Raw genomic sequence first — 19,707 nt, forward strand, 5'->3', positions numbered from 1 at the left:
CAGAGGATGATCAACGGAAAAAAGGATATGTGTGGGCTCTCAACAACGCCACAGCCACCCAGCACAGCCCAACGCTCCAGCTTCAAGTAAACAACACACCGTTAGAATTCCTCATAGACACGGGGGCAACTGTTAATATCATAAGTGAACAGGCGTACAACTCGCTCCCCAGCCCCCCAAAAATCCGAAAGGCGACAGTGGACATATACCCCTAAGGTGCCACGGCCCCGCTGCCATGCAAAGGAACCATATCAGCATGGTGCGTGCACAAATCGCACGCCGCAAAAATCACGCTACACATCTTGAAGACGGAAGCCAATAGCGGGTGCATTCTCAGCTTCAAGACTGCCGTTGAGATGGGTTTAGTGCATATCCTATATCAGTTAATGGCCCATAAATACTTTGCCAGACCGGATGCCATCGAGCAAACATTCCCCAACCTATTCAAAGGCCTAGGAAAACTAAAGCATCGCAAGGTACAGTTGCACATAAACCCGAAGATACCGCCCGTAGCCCAACACTACAGGGGCATTCCGATAAACATACAACACCAGGTCGAGGAGGAGCTGGACAAACTGATTAAACTCAACGTTATTGAACCAGTCTCGGGACCCACTCCATGGGTATCCCCCATCGTCCCCGTCCCCAAGAAATCTCCGGACGGATCCATACGCCTGTGTGTCGACATGAGGAGGGCCAACGTGGCCATCGAAAGGGAAAGACACCAGGCGTCCAGAATTACGGACATGATGCACCTGCTCCACGGAGCCCAGGTCTTCTCGAAACTAGACCTCACCAAAGGCTATCAGATAGAGATTGAGCCCGAATCCAGGTACATCACGACATTTGTTACACACCTGGGTTTATTTCAATATAAGAGACTTAGCTTCGGGATATCCTCCGCCGCAGAAATATTCCAGGAGGAAATACAGAGTCATCAGGCACGTGCCCAACTGCCTGAACTACTCCGACGACGTCCTCGTTTTTGGAAAGACACAGGAAGAGCACGACACTGCTCTCCACAGAGTGTGCGCTGCACTGCAAGAGGCAGGACTAACGCTCAACAAAACCAAATGCGAGTTCGGGAAAGGCTCTCTACGATTTTTCGGCCACATATTTTCCAACAAAGGGATGCGACCAGACCCGGAGAAAGTGGCGGCACTCAACTCAGCTACTCCCCCAACGAACACGACGGAACTTCGATCTTTCTTAGGACTGGCCAGCTACTGCTCCAGATACCTAAAGGACTACGCAACCATCAGTAACCAGCTGCGCCTCCTAACGCGCAAGGATCAACCATACACCTGGTCCACGGACTGTCAAAAGGCATTCGAGGCGATCCGTGATGCCATCTCCAAAGCCGAGGACATGGCGTACTACGACGCCAAAAGACACACCGAAGTGATAGTGGACGCCAGCCCCGTGGGTCTGGGCGCCATACTAACGCAAGTTGACCCGCTGGAACCGACAAACATATTCGTGGTCGCATACGCCAGTAGGAGCTTAACCCCGACAGAACAAGCCTACTCACAAGCGGAAAAGGAGAGCCTAGCGGTGGTATGGGCATGCGAGTATTTTCATCTGTTCGTATATGGCAAGGAGTTCACCATCATCACCGACCACCAGGCACTGATCACAATATATGGAGACCCCAAATCACGGATGCCGCCCAGAATAGCCAGATGGGGCCTAAGACTGCAGGATTACAAATTCGTTATCAAGCACAGGCCGGGAAAAGAAGACAATCCCGCGGACTATCTATCACGTCACCCGATCGGCCCGGCCACACCACTCCCATCCATCGCTGACGAATATCTCAATTACGTAGTGCATCATCTACAACCACTACCAGTCAGTTGGGCAGACATCATTACACACTCGGAACAAGATCCGGCTCTACGCATCGTGCGACACTGCATACAAGCAGACAGAAGGGCGCACATGCGTCAACAGGCGCAGCACGAGTCGGAAGAGGTCCGAGCAGACGTCAAACTAATAGACCATGTCCGGGACGAACTTTCCATCGTCGACGATCAAGTAATACTCAAAGGGTGCAAAGTACTCCTTCCGAAATCGCTACGCACCAGAACGATCCAAGTAGCACACGAAAGCCACCGGGGAGTGGTGGCCACCAAGAGACTACTGAGGGAAAAAGTGTGGTTCCCCAAACTGGACTCGATGGTTGAGGAAATCATAGGTCAATGCACAACGTGCGCACAGGTAGCAACGCCCCCGCACCCAAACCCACTCCACATGTCGCCACTACCGAAAAAGGTATGGGAAGAACTGGCGGTGGACGACTTTGGACCCCTAAGAAATGGCACATATGTGTTAGTGCTAATAGATGAACACTCACGATTCCCGGACGCACAGATCGTTGATAGCACAGCAGCAACTAGCGTCATCCCGGCACTAGATCGCATGCTGTCCACATATGGAATACCCAGGATCATCAAATCTGACAACGGAGCGCCATTCATGAGCACAGACTTCGAAAACTTCACGAAATATATGGGCTTCCACCATAGGAAGATAACCCCGCGATGGCCTCAGGCCAATGGAATGGTTGAGAGGTTCATGGCTAACATCAAGAGAACTTTGCAAATAGCGGCCATCCTCCACAAACCTTTTGAACAAGCACTGTATCAGTTTCTCAGGGACTATCGCCACACCCCCCACAGTACAATGGGCGTCTGCCCCGCTGACCTGATGTTCCGCAGGCCAGTACAGACACGACTGCCAGAGGATGCCCGCGCAGCCGAAGCCACGCCCCTGGAAACAGAGGCCAGAAACAAGGATGACACCGCCAAAACCAAAATGAAGGACATGGCGGATCACAAAAGAAAAGCACAGGAGTCGAATGTGGAATTGGGAGACCAAGTGTGGCTACGGCAACCAAAACAGCGCAAGGAGGACGCCACGTTTGCACCGGAACCGCTGACGGTCACGCAAAAGAAAGGTACAATGATCACGGCCCAGAGGACCGACCAGTCCTCCGTTACAAGAAACATATCGTATTTCAAACCCAAGAGGCGCTACACGGATAATACCTTACATCAAGAAGCTGACAGCGAAGATGACATCGCTCTTGACAGGTATTACGTGGAGGAGAGTGAGTCCTCAGAAGGTGAGGACAGGTCACCACCCCCGGGTCAGGATGAGCACACACCGGGCAGCAGAGGTCGCCCTCAGAGAAGTCGCTTCAAGCCCCAGAGACTCATAGAAGAAATGGAGTAAGTTACAAAGAGACATGTGGTTGTTTAAAAAGGGGGGAGATGTCGGATCGTTAAGCAGGGCTATGCAGCCCGCCCACATCGTTGTGTGGGCAGACCGCCGTTGCGGTCTCAGTTCCCGGATAGGGAAGTGACGTTGGGCTAGGGGGGGGGCGGGACAGAAAAGGGCAGTTCCTGTTGAAGGATAGAATAAAAAAGGTCGCACGAATCCCCGGCTCCCGCGTGCATTATTACGCGGTTCGGGGACCCGCGTAAAACCCCAGTTTCTATCTACAGCCTGCCTGGGAACCAAACCGCCAGACGGTTTCAGCTCTCTTCCCCCGCCACCACCTTCTAGCTGTATCCAGAAATCTTCAATAGTAATCTCCCAATATTAATCCGATCTATCGTGAGCAAGCCATTTTGACTCCTCCCGTCACCTTGTGGCTAGGTGCGACTTCCACAAGTTCCATGACAGTGTGAATTTAGTCGAAGAGCGTCTTCTGTAGAGCAGAAGGAATAATGCACCGCATTGAATGTTCTTGTGGGATATGTATTGCCAGAGATGACATTTGTCCTACTTTTTTACATTTCTTTTCTCCTACTCAGATGAGTTTGAACTATTTTTTTACCAACAAAATGCAGTTTATTGTATGTTGGCATATTGTACATATGCACTTTCAAATTATTACGTTTTGGGGTTTGAAATGTAAGGCATGTAACTGTCCTATTCAGTTCATAACTGAAGAAATGCCGACTTCGGCCAACAGAGGTCCCTGTTGATACGCCTTATCCTCGGTCTCGTTCATGACGTCGTTACAAGTTGAGGCTAATTTCTTGTGCTTGTTCAGAGATCCCGTGACTTCGTCTAAATGGATTTTGAGGGGCCTGGATTTGATGGCCGGTCGCTTTGTACAGTGTTTTTAAGAGGCCTGGTCTTGTAACTAATTTGAACACAATGAATCTGGGCCTTACTGTGGCCTCATAGCTTGTGATGTCTTGGGTGTCAGTGAATCCTCGGTCAACTACTACATGTACCATGGAGTAGAGACATGAATAAACCACTTTCCATCTTAAGAGTGAACCAATTCAATACTTTCAACGTCTCATTTCAAGTTAAATAAGTGTTTATTCCAAGTGAAGTGAACTGCATGGCAAAATACAATCCAACGTTGATCGTTTGGCTATGATCCACTAGCACAGCTTCTGCCAACAATATTCGAACTGTGGTGAAATCTGAGTTGTTCCTAATTTTTAAAGCTCAAAATCCATGTTCTTGAGTCCTGCTAAAATATTTTGGATATTCCAAAACGCTTCCATGTGGTGCAGGTCCACTTCATGTGCATTTTTGTGCACTGAATAAATGCACGGTTTTTGCTCTTGTATTTATAGAGTTCACATTTAATTGGTACAGTTCTCAGCATGTCCTTCGCATTGACAAGCCAGTCTCTGCATGCTGTTAAAGGCTTTAGAAATGGTTGCAGTTTGCGGGGTTCTTCTTAATTTGTTGAAAAATGTCCTTGGGTACGCACAGTCATTTGTACCCCTCATTTTACAGGGACACCCTTTTCATCATGGCAGCGAGGAAGATGAGCTCTTTCAGAAAGTTTGTCCGTTCACTTTAAGAAAACTATACTACATTTTCGTCTACAGGTGGTGTCGGGTGCTGAGATACACAGGAAGGGTAAATAGAATCCATAATGGCAGTCCACTCGTCTAAAAGCTTAGTGAAGTCTGCAAATCTTAGTCCCTTTTTTCGCTAATAGACCACACTTGATCTGTACTGTGCCCCATGGTCGCTAATAGACCACACTTGACTTGCATTGTGCCCCATGGTCGCTAATGGACCAAACTGGACTTGCATTGTGCCCTTGTGCCTTGGCACTGTACCTAGCATGACAGCTGCATCTAGCCTGCCTGTTCTTGGCCTTTTCAAATTACTAAAACTGTACCTAGCCTGATAGTTGCATCTAGCCTACCTAGTCTTGGCCACCTCAATCACCATCAAAACTACTCCTATCTGACTATTATTCAGTCACTTAGCATGTACTCCCTGGGTCTTGCCTACAGGTCACCCTGGCTACTATTGTATATCGCCCTCCTTATCACATTAGGAATACAACCACCTAAAATAAGCACCAAAGTCCTGGGTACTGCCACTACTAAAGAAGCAAACCCTTGACCCTGCCATTCCGACTAACTTCAGGCCCATCACGACTGTGCCCTTTCTTCTAAAAATTCTAGATAAAGTGGCTTACTTGCAAATTCAAAGCTTCCTAGAGTCCAACCACTTACTTGGAACCCGTCAATCAGGATTCCGCCCGCAACATGGGACCGAGACAGCGTTAATAGACCTTAAGGCCCAAATAGACTATTGCAGAGACAATGGCCAAGCGGCCCTACTTCTCCTCCTGGACCTATCGGCGGCATTCGACTTAGTGGACCACACAGTCCTCTGTAGTCACCTCGACTCGGCAGCCCACTTTTCAAAAGGGGCCATAATTTGGATCGTCATTCCTGAGTAATCGGACCATGAGTCTTCACTCCATCAGCCTCAGCAGATCCAATTCCCATAACATGCGGTGTTCCACAAGGGTCTTGTGTCACCCACCCTCTATAATGTCTTCACGAAGCCTCTTTGATGAAATGGATCATCTGGGTATCGCCTACACTAACTACGCAGACGATACCCAGATCCTCCTCCCGCTCTCAGGAGACTACGCCAAGGACCTGGCCCTAGTGAACAGGATCTATAGCATCGTTCAGGCATGGATGGCCACACACGGCTTATGCCTGAACGATGATAAAACTGAGCTTATCATCCTGGGCACCACTACCTACATATCCAAACTCAGCCCTGATTACGACAACTTCATTATCGATGGGAACAACATAAAAGTAGCTCACGAAGTAAAAACCTTAGGATTTTACCTAGACGCCACCATGAATTTTACCAAACAAGTTAACTCCCTAGCTTCTGCCACAGCATATACATGCAACCTTATCAGAGCGAGCAAACAATTCCTCTCCACAGATAGTTGCATTACACTTGCCAGAGCCTTGATACTATCCAAATTAGACTATTGTAATGGACTTTACATTGGAGCTAATAAACAGACCATCCACAAAATTCAAGTGCTCCAGAACAATGCTTTGTGAGCAGCACTCAAGATTAATAGAAACAAGCATATATCCTCTACAAGAAGAGAATACAAATGGCTCTCCACCGTAGACCAAATTCATCTCAAAATCGCTTCCCCCACCCACAAATGTATTAATAACAAAGCTCCACCTTACCTCATGGATAGATTACGTAAAATAACTGCTTCCAGACCTACCAGAATAGCCAACGCAAACTGCCTCCAAGTCCCACGTTTCAAACTTGCCACTATAGGAGGAAATAGCTTCCCGGTCAAGGCTGCGCAGTTATGGAACTCCCTCCCCCATGACGTCAGAGAAACTCAGCCTTTCGCAAAATTTAGACAAAACCTCACTAGGTGGCTGAGAGCCAATGACAGCGAACTAGTCCACTTGTCACATTGTACATTACTGTATATAACTATATATTACGTGAACAGGACCATGCAGGAGCATGCCCCTTGCTCCCATGTCCTTGATCTCTCCCTGTTCATATCTGCTTGCTGTAATATTGCTGATGTCTATGTCTACACTTCCTGCCTTTTCCTGTACTTGCATTTAGCCGAGCATATCTGTAACCAAGCTCAGCGCATCTCTGTACCTTCATCTGATTTCTATGTACCTGTAACTAAGTTGAGCATATCCTTGTCTGTTTGCGCCCTGATACTCCAGGGTATGGCGCGGCATACAAATAATAAACTAAACCCAACCCTCAGTGGCATGCTGTCCTACTAGGCCTTAAACTGGAATAAAAACAATGGCTGATTCAAGGGATTTTTTTTTTTTAACTTTGTGATTTTGTTGTTGGGGGCGGGGGACAGTTTGTGACTGTAGAATGATCCAGCTGATGTGTTTTCTTTAGTCCTCAATCTCCCATGGGAAGACCTCCACCCTTTCCCCGACTTCCCCATCACGAAGGAAAGCATGAATATTAGCTTTCGGGGACCCTTAATATCTATGGTAACCTCTATCATGGGAGGGCCTAAAGGTTAAGGCCTTATCAGTCTTACTTAGTCCAGGGCTTTTTAAGGGTGCCCCTACTCTAGTATTACCCAAAAGGATAGTCTTAAGATTGGTTTTAAAGACAAGCTCTCTTCCATGTTCTCTCATGCCCTTCTCTGATCTTATGCCTCCTTCACCTATCACTGTGCTCTATTCCTTCTGCCACTCCCTTCCACCCCGACTAAGCTCTCCTCTACCTCCTTCTCCACTACCACCCATGCACCTGCTCTCCGAATCACAGCTTCTAGTCACTGGGTACCAGTCTCTCACACAATGTCTCATCTGCACGCCTATCCAATTCCTCCTGTCTCTTCAGCACTCTGCTCCCATCAGTCTTCTTGGTCTTAGTCCCCCTTTGGACCTTCAGACCTCCCCTGAACACCCCTCACTCTTGTTCCTACGTGTCTTTTATACCCGTGACATCCTGCCTTTAACCTTCCATCCTCCCCTCAGTGTATCCGTGCTCCACCTGACTCTGGGGGTCTCATCTAATGTCTTTTTTTCCCTGGGACTTGGGCCATTGTAGTGTGAGGCTACATAACCACTTCTTATTCCTGCCCCCTTTTGGTGCACTGCAATTCAAACAGTCGCTGGGCTTCTGTCAGGTTGGCATTCAACTTAATCCACACTGCTATGAGTGATGTTTCCCTCTTATAGCGGGTTCTGTAAAGTCTGGATTGGTATGGGTTTTGGTGCTGCCCCTTGGTCCGCAGGGCTCACTCGGTATGGTGCATGCTGGTCGTGGAAGATCTGAAAGAAAATGGAACTCGCAAGAACGGATGCTGCATGGCATTGGGTGACAATGTGGTACCCATCTCCACACTCGCGACACATTCAGAGGGGTTCATGGAGCGGCTACCTCACGCTGCCTCTGGGATGGGACTGATTCGGGAGTAAGCCCTGGTAGGGCTCCTACCCCAGACTGGGAGCGGTCAGAGTTCCCCCACCCACAACAGGATCAATCCCCTGGCTGTCACTTACATCCACTCCCTTGCTTTAAATACCCCTTCTCCAGGAACTGGCTAAGTATCTCTGGGTAGCACGTGTCAAATCTGGGCAGTTCTGTTCCTGTGAGAACCTACTTTGGGCAAGCAGGGCATTACAAGCATAGTGACCAGCTGTACAGATGAGTGGTGCATCAACCACTTTTATTACCTACAAATAGGTAAATACTCCCCCAAAAAAGAAAAATATAGAGCAACCATACTTCCAAAAAAAAAATAGAAAACCTGCTCACTGAATCGTATCCCCCTACTTTCACCCACACAGCTTGGTGGAGGTTTGTTTGGATCAGTAATACATGTAGTGCCGCAGAAGAAACTATTGCTAACTGATGGAAAGAACTAGCGTATCTTTTAATGTGCTTGAATAACTAGTTGCAAAGACGTGTTTATTGCAATTTCTGCTTTACAGTTCAAACATTTATACTTGCTTATGAAATACTCGTATTTGGAATAGGACTTTTTTTACTGAGTAAAAAGATCATTTTGTTCCTAACTTTAAAAAATAGGCAGTAACTTACTCCCACTTCAGAATCTTATCTTGAGCACTGACAGGGACTCTAATGGTTTATCCTAGTATTTTGATCCTTTCTTGAGCTTGCATTAGTTTCATCCAGAGGGGGCTGTGGCAGTTGAGGGCCCCAAATCCTGCTCCCTTTTAAGTGCATGCTTATCTGTGAGTGGTAGAAGTTGTGGATGGGGAGGGTAGAAGTTGTAGTTGTGGATGGGGAGGGTGGTGGTGGTGGTAGTAGTAGTAGTAGTGGTGGATGGGGAGGGTGGTGGTGGTAGTAGTAGTAGTAGTAGTGGTGGATGGGGAGGGTGGTAGTAGTAGTAGTGGTGGATGGGGAGGGTGGTAGTAGTAGTAGTAGTGGTGGATGGGGAGGGTGGTAGTAGTAGTAGTTGTGGATGGGGAGGGTGGTGGTGGTGGTAGTAGTAGTAGTAGTGGTGGATGGGGAGGGTGGTGGTGGTAGTAGTAGTAGTAGTAGTAGTTGTGGATGGGGAAGGTGGTGGTAGTAGTAGTAGTGGTGGATGGGGAGGGTGGTAGTAGTAGTAGTAGTAGTGGTGGATGGGGAGGGTGGTAGTAGTAGTAGTAGTGGTGGATGGGGAGGGTGGTAGTAGTAGTAGTAGTGGTGGATGGGGAGGGTGGTAGTAGTAGTAGTAGTGGATGGGGAGGGTAGTAGAAGTAGTAGTTGTGGATGGGGAGGGTAGTAGAAGTAGTAGTTGTGGATGGGGAGGGTAGTAGAAGTAGTAGTTGTGGATGGGGAGGGTAGTAGAAGTAGTAGTTGTGGATGGGGAGGGTTGTTGTAGTAGTTGTGGATAGGGAGGGTTGTAGTGGATCGGCGAGGTAGTGTGGACAGACGCGTGGTGTGGAGGGACTAATAGCAGAGGGTGGCAACGGACTCAACAGGGGGACAGAGGAGGAAGACTTGGGGAGAGGAAGCGGGTGCAGTTGCAGAGAGGAGAGCAGATGTAGGAAGGGGGAGTAACTGAGACGGGGAGAGGCACATAATGGCGTTTAAGGGATTATAGGGGTGGGGGCGCGGGAGGGTTGAATATTTGGAATGGACCCTGACAACCTTGAGTACTTATCCGTGCTTCGATTGGGTCACACCTAGGAAATCTGTGAGGGGGCCTTAGATGAGATTTGTCTTTAGGCACTCTTGCATAGATAGCACAGATAGGATTGTTGGTGTTAATGCAGTAAGTGTGGACGGGGTGGAAAGAGTATAGATTGGCATGGATTAGATAGATTGTAGGTGTTAATACACAGTATCGACAAACATGGCCATTGGGGACGCCCGTGAACTGCTGTATCTGGACAAGAGTGAGGGAAGGCCATTAGCACAACGAAGACAATCGCAATAAAAAAAGTTCACCCATGTTTAGGAGTCGGTGTGTTCTTTAGGCCATCTGTGATAGATCATGGACCCATTAGCTGGGATAATGGGGCAGGAGATGGCTCTTCCTGTGCTAATAGAACCGCCCATATGACCGTCTTTCGGCAGCTAACAAGGCCAAGGCAGACCGTCTTTGGGCCATCACGAGAAGGTGAAATGTTTGGTCGGTCTGTCCATGAAACGTATTGCCCAGGATGCAGAATTTGAGGCCCTTCTTCAGGGAACAGATCTGTAGGAGCCTTATGCCCCGGGATTCTTCCTCCAGGTCTGACTGAGTTTTTAGGGACGATTCCTCCTTGGTTCCTGTAGTCAGTAGCTTCCTCTGAAATGGTTTTTCCTCTGCTTACGACCAAACCTGGAGTTGTGCCTGGGTTTTTCAGCCATGGTATCAAACTCCCGACTCTGCGTGCGGCTGAGGTCATTGTCCACTCTCATTGTTTGTGATCAAGATTTCGGTTTTCTTTTCGGTATCGCTCTTTACTGATGCAAATCTGTTTCCTGAGAAACCTCTCGCTCCCCCGAGCTGCTGGTTTCATCTCTTACCTCCATTCTGTGGCTCCCTAGAATACATTGCTCTTCAATATGCATTGGCAGTTTGAATGGCTTCCTCTCGAGAGGTCTCATGGAGTTGGTAGGCGACTCTCTGAAGATAAGTCTGTGAATTGTTCAAGGACTTTGCAATCATTTGGCCTCCCCAAAATGGTTTTGTCCCAGCCTCCTTAAAGTCCCATACCCGATATGAAGACTCTTTAATCTCCATTTCCATAGGCAAATGTATAAGCTTTGTATTGTGTAATAATTCTCCCAGCTGTTCCAGGATTCCTTTCTTGACCTAGTTATAGGGTGCAGTTCATGCGGGTTTAGAGTTTGGAAAGCGTGTTGTGCCTCAACTGTGATCATGGGGCTACATGGGGGAATGGGGTGGTGGGGGGGAGGGGGTGCAACGACCATTGGACCTTTCCACTTCCCAGCCACTGTCAAACTCTGAAAGAAAGTTGCATGGTATTCCCCATTGCTCCATTTGTGTAGTATGCTGGAAGGCACCACTGGTTATCCTGTTCCTGCGATGGCTCCCTCAGTTCTGTTGGAGCCTCTTGGTGTAGTCTACTTACTGCCAGTTGTCCTTAGACTAGGGCTCTTGAGAAATCCTCCATGCCTTTCGCTGCAGCCTGACACTTCTTGAGTCGATGGGTGGGGGGAAGGGGGGGGGGTTTCTCAGCCACCTGGCTGCTCCCACTGGCTTTTCTCTTGAGGGATAATGACCCACTTCCAAGTTATGGGCAGAGACAAAGCGGAGGGACATAGAAGTTGGGAAAGGCTCATTATCACCGTTGCTAATGACCCCCTACTACCGTCTATAGGGCCATTAATTCCTAGTGCTAGTAGCAGTAAAGGTTGAAGTAGTGGTGGTGAAAAGACACATTTGAGTTTAACCATTATTAGTACATAGTAAATTAAATGTCCCCTCATTTTGTAATAAAATAACTAGGCTATCTTCGGAGGTATCGTAATTGGAAATTGTAATAGTTCCAGCATGCGCGCTTGCTTTAAGTGCAATCTTAAAGGATGGCGTTTTTGTCTCCAAGTGACAGCATTATTCCATGTTTTCGCTTTCATGTGTTGCATTCTAGAATGCAGAAAATTGCTTTGTTTCACGGGCTGCTTCTGGAGCAAGATCTGGAATGCAGTCGCTGTCCGGTCAAAGGTTCGTAATCCAAAAGGATCGAATGCCATAGGGTTGAGTCAATAGGAACTAAAACAAAAGGGTCACTTTTTTAAAAAAAATATATATTTTTTTGGGTTTCCCTATAGGAAAAAAGTGTTTTTACCACAAAAAATGGGTTTTGGGGGGGACCCCAAAAAAATAGAGAATCGCCCCTTGTTTTCAGTCCTTTTGATTCGACCCTTTTGTCATTCGATCCTTTTCATTCGAACTTTTGACCTATAACCAATGCAGTCAATACCAATAGTTGACTGCATTCCGAGTGGCAGAGGGAATGTCAGAAATGATTTCTATGTGCTAATGGAACAGCAACGTTTCATCCGCATCACAAGTGTACTTTTCCTAGCTCCTCACCTGCTTGCTGGGTGAGGCTTGATACCTAGGAGTTGATTTTAGTTCCTGCTTATCCAATCTTTATTTCTACCCAGGAACAATGCAAAGGCTACTGAAGATGTTTGTCCATTTGGAGCAAACAAGCGTTTTGTTTTTTTCTCTTCCTCCCAACCCACCCACAGCTTCTAACTACCACCCTGAGACGTAGCTAGAAAACCGCAAGCAAAGAGGAAGCAGTTCGATAGATGTTGCTGCTTTTTTTTTCACACCCCTACAGGAGAGTTTGACTGCACAGCTGGCTGCGGGGACTGGCACCTGCGTCCTTTCTGGGCTGCAAGTCTCGCCACCTCCCAAGCCACGCCCTTGCTTAAGCTTTTCTAGTTCTGCCGAGTAGTTCTGCGTTTGCAGCTGTGGTCCTTACAGTCTGGGTTTAATGGCACTGCTCCCCGATAATTGGGAAGGGACGATGGGACCATGAACGGACGTGCCAAGCGTCCCCGTATTTACGGCTTTCTGTCTCTGTGGTTGCACAAGAAGCATCGGGTCCAGGCCAGCGGTGTGGCATTTCCAGAATCTGCACCGCTCTGCAACTCGGTTAGTAGCGCCACGACCAGGCAGTGCGGTAAGCTGCATGGCTGCTGCTGCAGGAGACCGCAGTGCTTATAGCTCGCTTGCCAGAAAATGTGTCCATGCCTGTGCTTTGAGCAATATTGTTACTTGTGAACCCCACCATGCCAGGAGAGCTGGAGCAGCCTTGATCTTGCTGGACATGTTCAAAGTCCTGCTACTGCCAGGCAGTGGTGTGGGTTGGCTCTTTAGGTCTGAGCCTGCCAAGATGTTGGAGACAAGGCCTTGTATAATATTTGACAGTATGAGATGTGAGGTTGGGTGGTGGGGTTTGACGCAGGGAAGGGTTGCTCTGCCTCACCTTTCTACTTTATAGCCTCTTTGGTATCAAACCTGTACAGCCCCACAGGGTAGACCTCCTTCTTCTATCCAGAACTGTGGCTTAATGGTTCTTGTCGCCAAGAAAGTATGGGATGTGGTCAACAAGGTGACCCAACGTGTGGCTTGGACCCCTGAAGACTGTATGTAGATGGTTTCAGCAGTGTTGGTGCAGTGCATTGTGCCCCGTCCACTTGATTTGGGAAGTGCCACCTTTACAAATTGATCTATTGATGACATGCTATGACATGTATGCGATGACGACAGCGCCCCATTCTACAGCCACATCTATGGTTTGGGGTCTGTTTCTATAGGCAAAGAATGAAAGATCAAAGTGTCAAAATGCTTGCAAACGCAAATGTATCTCAAATGTATTGCAGTAAAAGCAGCAAAATGTTTTACTTTAGATTTTGGTAATAGTACGAAAATAAAAGGTGAAACCGATCTGGGTTTAATGTTGAAGTACATATTTTATTTAAAAAATAAATGCAAACAAAATAATTTCAAATTGACTGTTGCTTGAGGTGTGAGGTGGGTGAGTGGCTCCAATGCTTGGTTTACTGTAGTCAAGGGATTACAAGAAGTAGAAAAATACCACTATTTCTTTTTGTGCCATTCCTGATAAGACAAACTACCCGAGGGGCCTAGAACAAAAGTTAGGCTCTGCATTCCGTGCAAGACAAATGTACCTGCAGCAGCTTTATATTTTTGTATTTTTGTGCATTGTAGTTTGCATACAACTTCTTTGCACCATCTTTATACATACAATCATTATATCCATAGATAAACAATGTCATATGATAAAGCATGTGATATAAAAACATACACTATCAAAATGTATTTAAATAGAACTACATCTTTGAAGAATAATTTAATTGAATTAAAAACTGATAAGCCTAATACTACCAAATATTGGTAGTCGGATTTCAGTGAAATGGGAGTGATGTAAATGTACTGCACCATACAACAAGGGTCTGCAATTCTATTTTGTTTGTCCCATACTTTCATACTTTGTAGGCTGCCCTATTTGGCAAATGCTGTCATATTACATATAAAGTGCCATTGTGATCTTTACTGCGTGATCCTATCCTTCGCAATTCACCATCGTTTTTCAAATGGTCTTACTGCACAGCAAAGCACTCTGTCCAAAAGGTGCTCAGCAGAGTTATGTAACTGGTGGAAGCCATCTTGGCCATTCTCATTGGCTCCCAGAGGATCATGTGAAAACCTCCCTGCTTCAGTGTAATCCACATGTATGTAGTAAACGGTGCAGATAGGCAAAGGTCTGGTCCAACCGATGGCATATTTCCCTCTTACCCATCATGCTCCACCATTTGCATGGACACTCCTATCAGTCTCCGCACAGGAGTTCCTCTTATTTACCCAACTGGTCATCTACTTCCCTACATATCCTGATCCTCATCACAAAACATAGGCTGCTCAATTTACACTCACTCCAACCTTATCTACCTCTTGTTCCTATGCTGAAATCACTTGGGTACTACTGACCACTTTGACTCCACCACCACCCCCCACTGTACCATGATGGCTGTCAATGAAACCCCGATCCTGCCACATAACACACAGATAAAGGCACGCTTCCACATTGTCTGTGCTGCCTTTGTTCACTCCCCTGGCATCGCTAAGAAAGAAAATGTTGGCATTATGATCAAAGTCAGCCCACCTGCCGCCATCCTCTCATTTTGCACACAGCAGTTCACTTTCTTGCACCGGCCCTTCTCAAGGGCATCCTCATCTAATTGCGCCCGCAATGTTTTCCGTTCTATGGACGACCTCTTCTAATAACTTTCAGTGGAAATCACTTTCTCCAGCATGGGGTCTGACATGGATTCACATGCTCATGAATATTCCCCGTCGTCAGGCTGGGAATCCTCAGTAAAGAAAAAATCAGTATCAGTTTTGTTTCTGATCTGTCTTTCTTAGTAACCAATCACTGATCTCTGGGTCATACTGCCCCCAGCCAATGACTGCCCTTTCCCTAAGCCCCGCCTCTGGCAGCCATCCTCAGATTTTTACCGCACGCTCAAGTGTTGGGAGTCCTCGTGTTTAGCTCTCGAGTTTTTTTTTTTTACTGCGTTCAAGTTTTTTCAGGAGAATTTCTCATTTTTTCGGCTTAATCAAGCCTCAAGCTCCACCGTTTCTACTTCGGATAACGGGGACCCGTTTCGGAATTCTTCTATGCCCCTCAAGGCTGAAGTTTTCATCGAGTTTACACTTCTTGGAGGATTCCAGATCATCTGCGGCCTACCTCAACGGACATGGCCCAGGACAAAGGGAGCTTGACGCCCGGATCCAAGCTGTTCAGGAACTGCCCTGGATGTGGATTATATAACGTTTTCAAGGGGGATGAGCATTCGCGATGTCGCTACTGCCTCCATGGGGACAAGACGCACGTGGAGAAGGACTGTGCGTTCTGCAAGAACCTTTCGGAACGGACCAAACAAGATCATCGTTCCCGCCTCGCCACCTGGCTGGAGAAGGGCACAACAAGTGAGAAGGCGAAGAAGTCTGAGTGGGCTTCTAAGTCCTTTGGGGCCCAACAGAAGGCCAAGCACCGCGAGTTCGCGGGCTCCAGGAGCGCAGAAAGGTCGGCTCTTCGGTTGCCAAGCAGGGCGCTACTTGCCCGGCACGTTCGACTACGAACGAGCCAGCACTCTGGTTCGGGGAAGAGGAAGTCCGAGAACCCGGGTAGGCCGCTGGAGCGGACCCGGTCAATCTCAAAGGGGGAGTGAGGCGTTGACCCCCAAGGCAAAGGCCCAGGACGCACCTAAGGTGGTGAGGGCCTTGATCCACCCGGCTAAGGCCTCTCCCGAAGTGGTCACTGCGACCCTGGCGGAGCCGGCTGAGACTACGCCAATGGAAACGGCCTCTGGGGCCAGAGTATCCCTGCCACCGCGGAGGGAATCCTCTTTCCAGCCCATTGCTAAGACCCCCGTGAAGCCCCCAGCTGAAAGAGGGGCGGGGGGGGCCGGTGGCCGTTACAGACTCTGAATCAGCCTCTGAGGAGGAACTGGTGGAGACCAAGAAGGGCATCAACGAAAGGTCCATAGGCCTCAACGAGGGGTTCATAAACCTCAACGAGAGGTTCGAGAAGGTTCGATCCCAGGGGACGCTCCCTGCTGACGTGATCGAAGATAGCAACGACGACAAACTGGGCCCAGTGGAGCGGCCATCCCGTCCATCGCAGCCATTGCCCGAGCCCCAGGATAGCTTGGCGGCCATTTTGTTGGCAATCCAATCCTTATGTACCGAGATAAGGACGAGATTACCACGCACCCCGACGGAGGAGCCAGAACCAGGCCCGTCGGGAAGCCCTCCAAACAAGCAGAGTGTCCACCACGCTCTGCCCTTCGTGCCTGCGAGACCGGTGAACCCCTCATCCCCCTCGCCGGGAGAGGAGACTGGGACGGATGACGGCTGCGATGACACAGCAGACATTGCGTCGTCACCCCCCCCCTCCCGCGGGCGTCCCCAGCCGACAAGGGACAAGGTTGGCCCTTTCCACGCCATGATAACCAGGGCATCCAAGCTCTTCCAGCTCTGCCCTGAAGAACAGAAAAAGGAGGGGTTTCTGTACCAACGACGAGAGGCTAAGAGGAAGACGGTCCTCACGGTGCCTTTACTCGACGACATCTGGGACGAGGGGCTTGCTGTCCTCAAGAACCCTGCCACGACACCCACCAAGAGGGACAGGTATGAGAAGTACCGAGTCCCCGATGCCGCCCCTTGCGCCTCAGGGCCCAGCCAACGCCGGGCTCGGTCGTCTCAGCAGCGGCTAAGAATAAGGCAGCGGGCGCGGCGGCTTCAACTTCCACTTCCCTGCAGGCAGCCGGCGAGAGGTAAGCAAGCCCATCTGGGCACCCCAAACTCTTTTTGGGAGCCAAACTAGGCCCCCAGGCCCACCCAGCGTCCCTCTCCCACCCCACACCCTCTTCCTGCTTCCCGCTCCCCTCCCGCCTCCCAACCCGCCCACCCCTGCTCTGATTGGGCCGTGAGCACTTCATCACTGGTCCTCCCAGGACATCCCTCTGCCCGGCAGCCCCCTGCGTCTAAGGGCCCCAAGGCCAAGGGCGGCTCCATCAGAGGCGACTCTAGGTTGTGTCCGCAGGTGTCCGCAGGTGTCCGCAGGTGTCCGCAGGGGAAGCCAGTGGCCAGCCGTCAACCAGCAACTACAAGGACCAGTAAGGTAGGGTGGCTGGGGCTGGGGAGAGGTACAACTCTACCCTAGATACCTGACCACTAGGCAAAACCTATGTCGATCAATGTAATTACCGCCCAATGCCACAAACTGCATTGATAGCAAGGCCTCCGTGCCCAAATAGCATTGTGTAATCCCAGACTGCATTGTTAGGTCTCTCTCCCACTGTACAGGTGTGTCAAACTTAACAGGGCCTCCGTGCCCAAATAGCATTGTGTAATCCCAGACTGCATTGTTGGGCCTCTCTCCCACTATACAGGTGTCAAATTTAGCAGGGCCTCCGTGCCCAAATTGCATTGTGTGATCCCAGACTGCATTGTTGGGCCTCTCTCCCACTGTGCGGGTGTCTCGGACTTGGCAAGGCCTTCGTGCCCGGGTTGCATTGTGTGATCCCAAACTGCATTGTTAGGCCTCTCTCCCACTATACAGGTGTCCCAAATTTAGCGGGGCCTCCGTGCCCAAATTGCATTGTGTGATCCCAGAATGCATTGTTGGCCCTCTCCCCCACTATACAGGTGTCTCAAAGTTAGCAGGGCCTCTGTGCCCAAATTGCATTGTGTAATCCCAAACTGCATTGATAGCTGGGCCTCTGTGCCCAAACTGCATTAGGTTTTGATCCCATACTGCATTGATAGCAGGGCCTCTATGCCCAAATTGCATTAGGTCTGATCCCAAACTACACTGTTAGGCCTCTCTCCCACTATACAGGTGTCTCAAACTTAGCGGGGCTTCTGTGCCCAAATTGCATTGTGTAATCCCAAACTGCATTGATAGACCGCTTAGGGAGACGAACAGTAAGAAGAGCCACCGATAACACCCAGCTTGATAACCCTTACCACCGCGCTTCCCCTCCTAGGACAGCGACTGAACGAGCGGTCAACCCCAGCCGGAATACCACCCATAGACGGAGCCAGACTAGTAGCGGACACCCCCCTCACCAGCCACTACACCACAAGACAACTGGTTCAAAGCAGGACCAACTGGACGTAACCAAACAAGGACTAGACAATTCTCAATCCTACAATGCCGCGCAAACGTCCAATTCCGAGGAAAAGACGAAGAGACGAGGGAACAAACACGCCAGAACAGCAACCTAGAACAACCATAGACTGGACCGCCACAGACAGGAACCCAAACCGAAGGAACTCTGAGAGAAGAGAGAAATCCCTCTACCTAACTCCATACCTCGCAGACGGTGTCCAGTCATATTTTCGAATGCAATATTTTCGAAAGTCAAAATGTCGAATATTTATTCGTAAATGTAAATTTTTTTAGATTTTTTTTTCGAATTAATGTTAATATAAGAAAAGTGTTATAATATATCAATATGGTATTAAAGAGTAGAATTGGTATATAGTTATAGCTATAGAAACTTTTTTTAAAACATTTTTTTATCTACTATAAACATTTGATTAAAAGGTAGTGCAATTAATATTTAAACATTTTTAAAAAAAATAATTAAAGGTATATCCATGAGGGGTGGGGGGGTGATGAGGAGGAGGGGGGGGGTTGTGGTAGGGGTTTGGGATGTGGGTTTGGGGGGACCCCCATAAAAAACGTTACTATTTGTGACATTTTACATTATTTTAGCATTGGTTTTTCGATTTTTTTTTTTGACATTTTATTTTCGAATTCATGACTTTTTCTATATGTGTAATTTTGACCTTTTTTTTTCGAATTTATTGCTATTAGAGGTTTTTTTTTCGACATTTTGACTATAAACCCTTGCAGACAACTGGCCACCACGGCAATCCAACATCAATCAACCTAACACAAGCAAGTAGAAGGATGACCAAAACAAACATACAGACAGAACCAATAACCCCCTACATCACCAAAGCAAGAGGAACTTCGAATCGACAACCACAACCCCCGGAAGACGAACCCGATGAAAACACAAAAAACCCAAGACAAAACCTAGAAGAACTCTTCGAAGACGCTGACACCCCAAACCCCGCAGCCCAACAAGTGACCGACCAAGAAGGAAACCTCAACACTGAGCGGAAGACGACCTCGACAAAACCCAAACCAAACACCTCCAAACTGCACTGCAAGCTAATAAACGCAAGATCAATGTCAAAACACTCAACAGAGATCTTCGACCTACTCGGCGAAAACGGCATTGACATCCTGTTCATCACAGAAACATGGCTGGACGACAACTACAAAATCACACTCCAAAGCTGCCTTCTGACAGACTTCAAATGCCTACAAATAAACAGGAAAAACAAAAAAG

At 48.3% G+C, this 19,707-nt stretch overlaps 1 protein-coding gene across 4 annotated transcripts in view; it reads left to right on the plus strand.

Moving 5' to 3' along the window:
- RPS6KA1 (ribosomal protein S6 kinase A1) overlaps positions 1 to 19,707 on the plus strand; it is a 918,695-nt gene that overhangs the window by 395,455 nt on the left and 503,533 nt on the right. The window contains exon 1 of one of the 4 annotated variants that reach the window (XM_069622862.1): positions 12,742 to 12,901. The exons of the other annotated variants lie outside the window; for them this stretch is intronic. Coding sequence (XP_069478963.1) covers positions 12,782 to 12,901 — 120 coding nt within the window. The 5' untranslated portion in view covers positions 12,742 to 12,781. Of the gene's footprint in view, positions 1 to 12,741; positions 12,902 to 19,707 lie in introns of those variants that run through there. 4 annotated transcript variants of the gene reach the window in all.

This window comes from Ambystoma mexicanum, chromosome 11 (genome assembly GCF_040938575.1).
Source record: "Ambystoma mexicanum isolate Mex_15411 chromosome 11, UKY_AmexF1_1, whole genome shotgun sequence".
Classification (NCBI taxonomy): domain Eukaryota; kingdom Metazoa; phylum Chordata; class Amphibia; order Caudata; family Ambystomatidae; genus Ambystoma; species Ambystoma mexicanum.